This window comes from Anabrus simplex, chromosome 4 (assembly GCF_040414725.1).
Source record: "Anabrus simplex isolate iqAnaSimp1 chromosome 4, ASM4041472v1, whole genome shotgun sequence".
NCBI lineage: Eukaryota > Metazoa > Arthropoda > Insecta > Orthoptera > Tettigoniidae > Anabrus > Anabrus simplex.
In genome coordinates this window covers 244,179,844-244,193,804 of record NC_090268.1, presented here as the reverse complement: position 1 = coordinate 244,193,804, position 13,961 = coordinate 244,179,844, and the positions used below count along the sequence as shown (strand labels likewise).

At 36.7% G+C, this 13,961-nt stretch overlaps 1 protein-coding gene across 1 annotated transcript in view; it reads right to left on the bottom strand.

Annotated features, from left to right (window-relative positions):
* Positions 1 to 13,961, bottom strand: part of mRpL15 (mitochondrial ribosomal protein L15) — a 162,094-nt gene that overhangs the window by 60,768 nt on the left and 87,365 nt on the right. The window contains exon 2 of the mRNA XM_067145472.2: positions 10,404 to 10,558. Within this exon, the coding sequence (XP_067001573.1) occupies positions 10,404 to 10,558 (155 nt within the window). The remainder of the gene's footprint in view (positions 1 to 10,403; positions 10,559 to 13,961) is intronic.

The window sequence follows — 13,961 nt, the reverse complement described above, 5'->3', positions numbered from 1 at the left end:
ATCATCAATCGAAATAAGGAACAAACATAAGCATTAATAGATATAACAAATGAATCAAGCCTGATCCACATTTACACAAAGTATGACAACCTGCGATAACACATACTTGAAATGATGAATACCTACTGGAGTAAAAATATGAGATACAAAAGGGGATAAATTAGCAACTGACCAGAGGATTAATCCCGGACACTTAATAATAATAATAATAATAATAATAATAATAATAATAATAATAATAATAATACTAATAATAATAATAATAATAATAATAATGTTGTTCAGGTCAACATATTTTTTCAAATTCATCCTGTCCATCACGGAATCCAGATACTTCTTCCTCGGCCTTCCCCTTCCCTTCTTACCCAGAACTTTTCCTTCCAGCATAGTCATGAGGAATGTGTTATGTCGAAGTATATGTAAGAAACAAATAACTGGCCAAGAACAATAAGGTCAGAAGTGTTCCTCTAAATTTATGTTTACTTTCACATAAAATGATGTTTAAATTGGTCATAAATGGTTCCAAAACCACCACCACAAAATATTTCAGTTAAGTCATTTGAATGAACACCCCAATTTAAAATCCAAGATTTTCTATAATTTGTGCAAGAATGAGGAAAGGGAGAACCATCATACATCCATGCAGGGCCTGCCTGTTTTAGATGATCTCACTAGTGTTTCAAACAAATAAACATAAAAGTGCTACGGTCCAGCAATCGAACCATGAAGCAATTAACATACAGTTTGCTAAGGAATGTCCAGCATACAGAACTGACCCAAAACACAATCTAGAGTTAAAATGACAGTTTAACTTAATGGACTAAGCCCCTAGTCTACCTAATTGTCCACAATATGATATCATTACTTAGTAGGCCGGAATATATTGATTAAAGAGAGCAGTCACATGGTGAAGACACCATCAAACTAGACTGCATCATCGTGATAGGTCCATGTTGGCTGTAAAGTAAGAAAAGATAAAGCTTTCATGCTTGTGACGAGAGTCTACCTTGGCAACGGGAATTATGTCCTCTTCATTGGACCAGCACTAGACAAGTGAATGAATATGAATCACCAAGCATGAGATTATATGTGGTCGGGCAGAGGAGGAATCTGATACATCACTACCAATCACCACACCACACGTCAACACCAAGTTCCAGATCAGGTAGAAGGTTACATACAGGTAATAAGGTGATAGTTGTATAACACAGTAGACAGGCAGTATGGGAATAAATGGATTAGTTTATGTGTAGCTGCAATATTGCTAGTATGATGTAAAGCAGATCCATAGGCAAGAGGAGATTTTTTGACGGAGCAGTCGAATGGTGGTGCCGATGTAGAGTAGGATCACTGTGCTGATAATGAGGCATTGCTGAATTCAGGTAGGATGATAGTTACACGCTGGACCACAATTTGACGTGCCCTGATATCTATGTTACTACTGTAGCATAACGGTAAAGTTGTGGACTGGAATTTGTGAAGATGTGCAATTGAACACTCACTAGGGCGTTTTTCTTGAGAGAGAGAGAGAAAATATAATTGCCCTCATCTCTTTTATGACTGTTTTAGTAATTAGCTCCAGGTTAATGCATTTATGACTATCATTATTTCTTATGACATCATGGCTGCAAATAGAAAGAAAAAAGATTTTATTCTCAGCAAAAGTATCGTTCTTGGCATAAATCAAAGAAAATTTAAAGTCAAACTGTTAAAAGTCAAAAAAAAAAAAAAAAAAAAAGGTCAAGATTCAATATTTTGTCAATCTTCCTCCCAATTCAATCACATCTTGCATGGAACTAACTAGTCTTTTCATATAACAACTGTTCTCAGCCACGGTATCCCAGGCATCCTGGACGAGCTTCCACAAATCATCAGGAGGGGAAATGGGTCGATCTTTCTGCATATGCTTCTTTATTTGTGTCCACATATTCTTAACTGGGTTAAATATAGTAAAGTCTGGAAAGCAATGAGGCTAGCCTATGTTCAATATCTTGAATTTTCACAAACCAGTATCAACTTAATTGAGATGTGTAGGCTGGATGATTATCCTGCCAAAATTGAAGAATTCTAGTACAATATAACAAGCTAGCATAAAGAACCGTACAGCATTCCAATAACTGTTTATATTTTTACTCATTCAATTTCCTGGCAATGGATTATGCCCATTTCACGAGAAATCACCCCCAACACGATAGACATTCTTTCACTGTAGGCATGAATGGCGTCGTATCTGTGGTCACATTGGGTCCCAAGGTGACAATATAAATAAGTAGTTTTTATTTGCAGTAGAAATGGTCATTAGTAGGGCAAGGCATTTGATGATTTTGCATCTTTTTGGTATGAAGGCTGAAAGATAGCTTGAGTACATATACATGTGTTTCATGAATTGACTGATTAAATAAGTGCAATTTGTTAGGGCATTTGTTTTTGCATTTTTTGCCGTTTACAAGAGATAGGTCATTTTTGGAACAATTTTAGGTCATTTTTGGCATTTTTAATTGTTTTCTGGTAAGTGTGATATTTTGTTATAGTTGGATATTTAATTAATATTATTTATATTTACAATACTTGTCTATTATGTTTAGACAAATAACTTGCTCAAGAAAGAAAGTAGACTTGCAACATAACCTGCTGCCACTAGTTTTCAAGGAAAGAGTATTTTCAACTAGATTACACCTCCAAGAAAACATACTATAAGCAGTACCTGCTTCCCCTATATGTAAGACACATAATGGACTCACCCAAGCTGGGCATTGCTCCTTATCTTCAGCTAGATAAGAAGGAAGTCAGTTACCCACGTGCTGAGAGTCGAGAGAGTTCTTTGTTGACAAATACTGTAATATGCCCAAAGTTAAAGGAAGTGCAATTGTTAAATTAAACCATTTGTTACACAATGTGGAGAAAATATTTTTTCCACTGATGGGAAAATATTATTTTGTAAAGTTTCAGAAAAGTAGTTTACAGTTGAACAACATGTGTCGCGAGAAAAACATAAACGTGGTGTGCTGCGAATTGAAGATAAAAGAAACCATGGCTTACACCAGCCACTCTGGGTGAATCTACAACATTTTCTCCGTTTTGTGAGAAACTGTGTACAACATTTTTATGCGTCTATATTCCACTGAACAAATTGAACCATCCAAAGCTGCGTACATTCTTGGAAGAGGAGACTGGAAAATCTATACCAGATCCCAGTACGTTAAGAAGAACCTACGATGGAAGGTGCTATGAGAAAACGTTACAAGAAATAAGGATAAGTGTAGGAGACAGAAATATATGGGTATGCATAGATGAAACAACAGATAGTATGGGACGATATATAGACAATATTATTGTAGGCGTCCTGGAAACAGGGAATAACGGAGAACCATTTCTACTACATTGTGAGCAATTGGACAAAGCTAACTGGTCAACAATTAGCAAACTGTTTGACCAGTCTTTGAGGCTATTGTGGCCCGATGGCATTCGGAATGACAATGTGCTGCTTTTAATAACAGATGCAGCACCCTACATGGTGAAGGCTGCAAATTCGTTGCATACGCTCTTCTCAAAAATGGTGCATGTCAGATGCCTAGACCATGCGTTACATCGGACCGTGGAGGTGGTACGACATCATTTTCCTGAAGTTGACAAGTTAATTGGGTGCATAAAGAAAGTGCTTTTAAAAGCACTATCTAGAGTTCTAGCATTCAAAATAGAAGCTCCTGAAATTCCCTTGTCCTTTTCACCTGTTTTGACTAGATGGGGAACGTGGATTGAGGCTTGTTGTTATTACTGCGAGAACTTTGAAGTTGTAAAGAAAGTGGTCTATTCCTTCGACAAAACTGAGGCCTGAGATATTAGCTGTTTGACATGGTTCCACAAAGTGGTGTATGAAAGAAAGCGACGAAGAAAGTGTAATATGGGCTGTGATTCACCTTGGTTTTTCGGCACCTGAGGCAGCTTGGCATTTCCATGTTTCAGAAACGACAGCTCGGCGATGGGTGCAAAATTATAGACTTGGAAATTATTGGCCAAGAAAGGTGGGAGTGCTTAAGGAAAATTTCAATATCAAAAAAGATGCCTATTGAGTGGCACAGGATGAAAGGAATCCCTTTCATATCATTACTACTTTGAATACAGTTGTTAATTTTCCTGTCCATGACTAGACTGTGAGAAATTGTTTAAGGGCTGCAAATTTGAGACCTCGACTTGTCATTCCTAGGGAAGTTCATAAGCAGGAGCATATGTGCTAGGAGTAAGTGATATTCGGGTAAGGGGAGATAACGAGGAAAAGATAGGAGATTATACAGTGTACTTGACGGGTGTTAGAAAGGGAAGGGCAGAGTATGGGGTAGGGATGTTATCAGGAATATCTAGAGAAAGCATATGACAGGGTACCGAGGGAAAAGATGTTCTCCATACTGGGGGACCATGGAATTAAGGGTAGATTATTGAAATCAATCAAAAGCATTTATGTTGACAATTGGCTTCAGTGAGAATTGATGGTAGAATGAGTTCTTGGTTCAGGGTACTTACAGGGGTTAGACAAGGCTGTAATCTTTCACCTTTGCTGTTTGTAGATTACATGGGTCATCTGCTGAAAGGTATAAAATGGCAGGGAAGGATTCAGTTAGGTAGAAATGTAGTAAGCAGTCATGCATATGCTGACGACTTGGTCTTAATGGCAAATTGTGCCGAAAGCCTGCAGTCTAATATCTTGGAATTTGAAAATAGGTGCAATGAGTATGGTATGAAAATTAGCCTTTTGAAGACAAAATGTATGTCAGTAGGTAAGAAATTCAACAGAATTGAATGTCAGATTAGTGATACAAAACTAGAACAGGTCGATAATTTCAAGTACTTAAGTTGTGTGTTCTCCCAGGATGGTAATATAGTGAGATTGAATCAAGGTGTAGTAAAGCTAATGCAGTGAGCTCGCACTTGCGATCGACAGTATTCTGTAAGAAGGAAGTCAGCTCCCAGACCAAACTATCTTTACAATGGTCTGTTTTCAGACCAACTTTGCTTTACAGGAGCAAAAGCTGGGTGGACTCAGAGTATCTTATTCATAAGTTAGAAGTAACAGACATGACATGAAAGTCGTGAGTACTTGGAATGATGAGATAAAGGCTAATTTAGGAATGAATTCGATGGATGAAGCTATACGCATAAACCGGCTTCGGTGGTGGGGTCATGTGAGGCAAATGGAGGAGGATAGGTTACCTAGAAGAATAATGGACTCTGTTATGGAGGGTAAGAGAAGTAGAGGTAGACGAAGACAACGATGGTTAGACTCAGTTTCTAACGATTTAAAGATAAGAGGTATAGAACTAAATGAAGCCACAGCACTAGTTGCAAATAGAGGATTGTGGTGACGTTAAGTAAATTCACAGAGGCTTGCAGACTGAACGCTGAGAGGCAAAAGAGTCTATAATGATAATGTATGTATGTATGTATGTATGTATGTATGTATGTATGTATGTATGTATGTATGTATGAAGATCTTTCCTTATATTAACACCTAGATACTTACAATGACTCCCAAAAGGAACTTTCACCCCATCAATGCAGTAATTAAAACTGAGAGGACTTTCCCTATCTGTGAAACTCACAACCAGACTTTTAACCCCGTTTATCATTATATCGTTGCATACTGTCCATCTTACAACATTATCGAGGTCATTTTGCAGTTCCTCACAATCTTGTAACTTATTTATTACTCTGTACAGAATACCACCATCTGCAAAAAGCCTTATCTCAGATTCCACTTCTTTACACATATCATTGATATATATATAAAAAACATAAAGGTCCAATGATACTTCCTTGAGGAATTCCCCTCTAATTATTACAGGGTCAGATAAAGCTTCACCTATTCTAATTCTCTGAGTTCTATTTTCTAGGAATACAGCCACCCATTCAGTCACTCTTTTGTCAAGTCCAATCGCACTCATTTTTGCCAGTAGTCTCCCATGATCCACCCTATCGAATGCCTTAGATAGGTCAATCGCGATACAGTCCATTTGACTTCTTGAATCCAAAATATCTGCTCTACTTTGCTGGAATCTTACAAGTTGAGTTTCAGTGGAATAACCTTTCCTACCCAAAATTCCTTCTATCAAACCAGTTATTAATTTTGCAAACATGTCTAATATATTCAGAAATAATGCTTTCCCAAAGCTTAGATGCAATGCATGTCAAACTAACTGGCCTGTAATTTTCAGCTTTATGTCTATCACCCTTTCCTTTATACCCAGGGACTACTATAGCAACTCCCCATTCATTTGGTATAGCTCCTTCATGCAAACAATTAAATAAGTACTTCAGATGTGGTATTATATCCCAACCCATTGCCTTTAGTACATCCCCAGAAATCTTATCAATTTCAGCCGCTTTTCTAGTTTTCAACTTTTGTATCTTATTGTAAACATCATTGCTATCATAGGTAAATTTTAATACTTCTTTAGTATTAGTCACCTCTTCTATCTGGACATTATCCTTGTAACCACCAATTTTTACATACTGCTGACTGAATACTTCTGCCTTTTGAAGATCCTCGCATACACTCTCCCCTTATTCAATAATGATTCCTGGAATGTCCTTCTTGGAACCTGTTTCTGCCTTAAAGTGCCTATATATACTCTTCCATTTTTCACTAAAATTTGTATGACCACCCATTATGCTTGCCATCATGTTATATACCAAAGTGGGACAGATTGAAGTGTTTATGATTACAAATTTTTGATCGGAATCCAAAAGCGGTGAAGAAATGAGGAGCTCTATGGTGATTTTGAGCTTATTTAGGACCTTGACAGACAAGAAAGTAATTTCATTGGAGAAATTTACATTCAAATACTTAACAGATTCTCCTTTCTTCAGACATGGTATCAGTTTTTTTATCTGCCGTGAATAGTTTTTCTTTTGATAGGTGACCATGTTTGATGCATATTCCTTTATATTTTCCAATATTGATGTTAAGTCCAATTTCTTGTGACTGATGTATGGCTTCATAAGCAAGTACTAAAGCTGACTCAGAATCTTTTCCAACAATAACTACATCATCAGCAAGACTTAATACTGTTAGAGCTCCACAATCTGGACTCAACTGAAAGCCATATTGGGTAGATATCGACGTTTCGCTAAGGTCATCCAGAATATGATTGATGGAGAGATTAAACAGGATTGTAGACAGAGGAGAACCTTGCATAACTCCCCTGCTTATCAAGAGAGGTCTTGTTTTACTTCCCTGCATCTGAATTTGTGTGACTTTTCCTGCTTGCAGATTAATGATTAAATTCGCAAGTTTGGTTGGAATTGGTAACAACTTTAGTGTCTCATTTAAATGAGCATGACCAACATTGTCAAAAGCTTTCTGTATAGCTAAGGAATATAGTAGTCAAATTGGCTTGTTTGTTTTTGGCTTCATGGAGAAGAGAGTCGAATATCACAGTGTTGACATGCGTTCCAGGAGTTGATAAATCCTTGTTGATTGGGGTTTAAGACAACATGTTCACAAAGACGTCTGTGAAGAACATGCTCAATTAGTCTTCTTACTACTGAACAGATTGTGATAGGTCTCTTCTTAATATTGAGTGTATCTCCACTTTTATGGATTACAACAGTTCTGGCCTTTTTGAAGATAGAAGGTACAACCCCAGTTTTCAACATACGTGTGACAATGTGAGAGATATTGTGTCGACTGCAATACTGTCGTTGATAACTCTGACAAGGATATGGTCTGGGCCAGGTGATGCGTCTACAGCTATATGATTAACAGCAAAGCTGATTTCATCTGGGCTTATAGTGTCATTAAATAAAATGTCAATTTGTTCCCTATAAATATCACTTGTATGAGATGAGTATTCAGATCGAATCATGTCATTAGGTTGCCCGAGAATTTCAGAGAAATAATGAAATATTTCATTCAAAGGAATTTTACAGTTTTCAGCATTGGAATTTAAAACAGATCTAATAACCTTTCTGCGCTGATTGTAAAAGTGGTACTGGATAAGCTGATGTTTGTAGTTTTGCGGTGTTTTATTCGGTCCCGTTTTGTTGCCCATTCAGGATTGGTTGTTTGTTTATATTTCTTTTGATTGTCTGTGGTTTGTTCATTTTTCCTATAATGGTAGTATTTCCGTGACAGATGTTTGGGGCTAGAAGTAGATCAATCGCAGAAGCCAAGAACTCACACCAAATGTTAATCTCATGGTTAAATTATTCATCTGCCAAATTTTAAAAAGTCTACTTCGCCACATCATCATTTTCTGCTTAAATCCATGAGGTAAAGTGTCGACATCGTTAGTTTCCGTGTTAGCATGAGGGTCACTTTCTTATTGTTTTGATATTTTGAGATGGATCAACCCCCTGTCGATTTCTAGAAACTAAAATCTAACGGTGAATATCAGGATGAGCTCAGCTGATGCGTATTTTGATCCCACAGGAATTGAAGTAATGATGTCCGCAGTGTAGACACAGACAATTTATATTGTCAAATGCCTGATTTGAAGAATTCGCAGTGTGTCTAGCTGATAAACTTGGATGAAGAGTTTGAGATGCCTGAGGAATTCCTAAATTAACGTGCAATTGTTCATTATCTACACATGATGAGTCCTGAGATAGTGGCTCATGAGCTCTTGCTATGTGTATGTTAATGCCCCTGTGATATATCTTGCATTCAATAAATGTAGGCACAGCTCTTGAAGTGCTTGATACTTCCCGAGAATCGACCATGCTCTGGAGCATGTGACTAATCTGCAATAATGCTATTTTTGAATGATAGATCTTACTAAGTCAGATAGTTCTATCCAGTACTAACACAAAGGTAAACAGCTGATGTGAAGTGTCAGAATAATAATAATGCTTATATATCATCATTTGTTCAACGACAGTGGTACAGAAATCAACCAACGAAGCCGTCATAGAAGGTACCCCACAATAATATCACGGAGGTTGTACATTGAAAATGTCACAGAGGAAAATCAGATGCAGATAATTAAAATAATCTATACGATATCATAACGGTTCTACCACAATACTACCATTCAGCTAATTATATTGCATCCAATCAAATGTCCAAATGCAGCACCTAACCTACATTGTTAGTATCGTATATAAGTAGATTAGACTGTTTGGCCACAAATAATATGGTGACGAGATGATACAATTCTTACTCACAAGGGCCTAAAGACTGTCATAATTGTCCTAATCGGAGATTGTCTTAGTTAATCTTTAAAATATTTATGATATAGAATAACATAGCAACCATCTGATGAATGTAAACAAACACCACGTGTACTAACCTATAAGTATACGACAAAACGTCCGGCTCCATGTCTAAATGGTTAGCGTGCTGGCCTTTGGTCACAGGGGTCCCGGGTTCGATTCCTAGCAGGGTTGGGAATTTTAACCAGCATCGGTTAATTTCTCTGGCATGGGGCCTGGGTGTATGCATCATCGTCAGCATCATTTCAACCTCATCATGATGCGCAGGTCGCCTACGGGAGTCAAATCGAAAGACTTGCACCTGGCGAGCCGAACATATCCTCGGACACTCCCGGCACTAAAAGCCATACGCCATTTCATTTCATTTCATACAACAAAACAACTATAAACGCAAAAAATGACACAAGCCACCACGTAAACCACAAAACATAACCAGAAAATACATAATAAACATGAATATTAACCATAATAAAATGTCAACATATCAAGATCAGGAAGTGTGTCTTGACTACCAAGTCACCGCTTTCTCTGCTTCGGTAATAAAAGAAAAGGCTGACATTTCAATCGCAGTGAATCATCCAAAAGCCAGATGCTCGAGAGATTTCTTTCCATTCAGCATTATCTGGCATTGAATAACTTGTAAACTAGCGCTGTTATCTATTGTAAATCTAAAAATTTCTCATATAACTTACAGAAGAACCAGATACTAACTCATGCAATTTGTATAAACAACAAGCTGTCAACCTAACAGAACTTGGATTTTATTACATGCGTTTGCAAGTGTCATAATTTTCCTCTTTTCGTCAATTAACACGTATGTAACAGAAATTATGAGGTTCAGCGTGTTTCTTTTTAATTAATTCATACTTTCTTCGCTTTCTTTGCCCCTAAACTTGGCGTGAGACAATCAGCTGTTGGAGTGGATGGGAGGAATATGGCGGCATTATGGACTTCGCCACACTCTACTAATATAATCACTGTAGTATCAAGTACAACATTAAGTTTCAGAAACAAACTAATTACCAAAGTTTTCATTTTTATTGGTGACTTCTTCAGAACAAAGCTTCAGCCAGTAAGAAATACCCCTTAAATATTGGTTTTCATCAGCCAACTGATGCCATATAACCACTTTGTTACTTTGTTGCACAGAAACACATGCAAAAGAAGAAGAAAAAAGCAGTAGAAAATATACTTACTGGTGTCCTTTATAATATGGTTGCATTGGAAAGCGAAGATAGAAGGGATTGTTGCCAGTCTCATACCCAAGTCTCATGAAATTCTGGCGCTGCCCAGATCCTTTATTCCCTGCGCCATGTTTATCTCCTCCATGTTGAGCACGGCCTCGTTGAGCCTAAACATACAGGCAACAAAATAAAGGTCAAACCATAATTTCTAATGTTGTGTGCAACAATGTTACAGGTCATTTGAATTCTCCACATTTATTATACAGTGCAGTGAAAACTGTCCAAATGGAAGTGAATGGGCCACAATATTCTTTTTTCCATTTTGGACAGGTTTCTGTTTATTCAGGTACAGAATAATTGAAAAAATGGTACTGTTTCAATTAATTATTAAATATTTGAAATCCCAACCTGGCAAGAGCTGGATGAGGGAAATGGATGATGATGATGATTATTATTGAATGATTTTTCAGACAAAAGACTTGCTACGAACTACTTGAAATAATGTTTAACAATACTTGCATTTCAAATGTCACTTTATAGCTATAGCTTTATAGCTATGTTGCAAATTTTCCCAAAATGGTTCTTAAAATGAACATTAGAATATAAAATTTACTGATAACTAGACTAATTTTAAAATTACAATAATATACTATTGTACTGTTTATAACTACGCATCTTCACCTTCAGCTGCACCTGCTTGGTACTGCACTGAATGGCACTTCTCTCCACAGATTCTTTTACCCAGCATAAAAGATTAAGTTCCTACAAATATTTGGCCGCAACAATGTTGCGAGCACCGATTCGCAACACGTCCATCCATGGGAAATTATGGAGCGAACGCATCGAGCGGGGTTCGATCCGTGACCTCCCAGTCAGAATTCCTAATAATAATGAGTAGTTTAAGTGTAACATATAAAGAGAAGACAAAGCAAAAACAGTGGAAGTGAGTGATTAAGTGTAAATCAAATATCAGTGCAGTGAATAAGTGCAGAATTACAATTATAATTAAAAGCATTCTTAAAGCTAGTCTCAACTTGGAACATTCAGTGAGCTAGGGAGTGAGGCAATCTTGAGCAATAAGGATATTTGTCAGAGAATGAAGTAAACAGACCAGAAGGTCATAATTGCTCAATTTGGGTGGACTAGTGAAAGGCAAGCATGTTGTTGGTCACGTAGGAAAGTGCCCTGTAGACTATGAACGCACGTAGTGGTGCAATAATTCTTTCTAGAAAGATTCTGTGGAAGGTTACCAAACACATGGATGTACACGAGACGGGTGGGACCACACTTGAAGTAACCAATAGGAAGCTAACAAATCAGTAATGTTAGAGAACATTGTAGTAGGGGATGATTTATTCTATAAACCCAATGAAGTGATAAAAGGTAGTGACAAGAGAGACTCATGGTCATTCTGGTAACTTGGAAAGGAACGGTCTCTCGGGAAGGGACGGTCACTAGGTCACTTGGCAGAGAGCAGTCACTCTGTAGAATATAGTCGGTGAAGATAGCAGTATATGGAGTTAGTCAGATCAGGCAGCAGTTGAGCCCGCCATCAGTTAGTGAAGATAGCAGTACAAGAAGTTATTCAGATTAGGCAGCAGTTGAGCCTGCCAAGCAGTAGAACTGGTTAGTTGTGTCCCATAGGGTAAAGCACAGAGACAGTATGTAGAGAACTCACTGAGTGTTTGAGGAGACTGTAGCTTCAGTACGTGTCCACCTTAGAAGGAGTTCCGTGTTCACGAGTCCTGAAACTGTCAGGGAAGATTCAGAGGAACCCTACAGCGAGGATTCAAGAAAGAAGCTTCAAAACCCGAGATATGTATCAACTAGTTAAGAGACTTTAAAGACTGAAGAGAATTTATACGTGTTGTATAGTGAAATGTAGAAGTGTGTGTACTTTCTAAAGAAATCAGAGACTGACAAACTGATTATTTAAAATCAATGTAGAGAGGAGAATAATCACAGGTGTGTTGTATTTTAATGTAATTGGTAAATTTGACAATTTGTTTAGAATAAATTAGAGTAAGAATTTAATGGTGTCAGAAAGTGTTTTCAATCGAGGTCAATCTGATATATGAACCCTAGTGCCCAGCCTGTCCATTCCCTAGGATACAACAACAAATATCAGTATGCGCCTTACATGTTTAAAGCCTTTAGAAAATCTGAAGATTGTAGGGGCATTGTAGTCTTTCCAGCTCCTCTTCATTGCCACCGTCATGAATGTTGTCACCATTTCTTTTTTTTCTTTTGTAGACTGTTAGTTGTACTTGTAAAATATCTATGATTTTAGATATCAACTTTGGTTAAAAAAGTGGGATACTATCTATCGAGAAAACTGTAATGTAACCTAGATAAAATGTGTGAAAAATTTGTCAACAAATTACTCTATTATTTTAATGAAACATGTCCATATAAGTCTGATGTGTCTATACATAAGAGTTTGAAAAGAAAAACATGGTATACATTAGAGTTAGCTCAGCTAAGGAATCAAGTCCTAATGCTTAGTAACACGACCTTAGTAAATCCCGAAAATAGAAATTTGTTTATTCAAACTAGGAACCTATACTGTAAAGAGGCTTGCTAGAATTAAATACAATGAAGCATACATTTCAAATTCTAGTAAATAAGTGTAGGGCTGCTTGGACAGTGATAAAAACTGAAAGCAGTTTAAAGAACAAAAACCAAAAACTCCCAAATATTTCTCCTGATGAATTTAATGGCCACTTTTTAAACTGTGTCCCAGTAAATGTCAACAAAAATTTTGTCAGGCTCAACGCACAGGGCTTATGTTCATATTCACTTCACAATGATGCTAGGGCAGAATTCAAGTTTGAATTAATCTCACCTTATGATATAATTAACGTGGTAAAAGATTTTTAAAACTCAAAAGGTGAAGACTATTTTGGTCTCTCAAATCATGTTATAAAGAATGTCATTGATGTTTTGCTGCACTCTTTTCTTTTATAACAAATAATGCACTTAAGTTAGGTATATTTCCAAAGATATTCAAAATATCAAAAACTATTCCCCTTTTTAAAAATAAGGATAAAGATTGAGGCAGTTGTGAAAAACCAGATGTATTTATACTTAGATAAAAATAATATTTTCAGTTAATCACAATTTGGTTTTATGTCGGGCAAATCCACTATTCAAGCAATAGAGAACCTAGTTAATGAAATATTAGTTGCTTTTGAAAAACAGAAAATAGCATGTACTGCCCTGGTAGACCTAAGTAAAGTTTTCAATAGTATTCCACATAATATTATAATTGATAAATTGAAATTATATGGTCTGGATGGTGAAGAACTTGCTTTCTTTGAATCATATCTGAAGAACAATAATATATAAGTAATAATAATAATAACGTAAATGTTTCCACCTTTTCAATACAATATATTCACAAAATTACAAAATTATACGGTACTAGTTTCGACCCATCTAGAGGTCATCATCAGCCGTATTGGAGCAAAGATCATTTGTGGCGAAATCCTAAGACAATATTATTTTAAAGAATAACAAGTGAAATGAGATGTTATGGTAATAGTTAATAATACAAGGAATATACATACT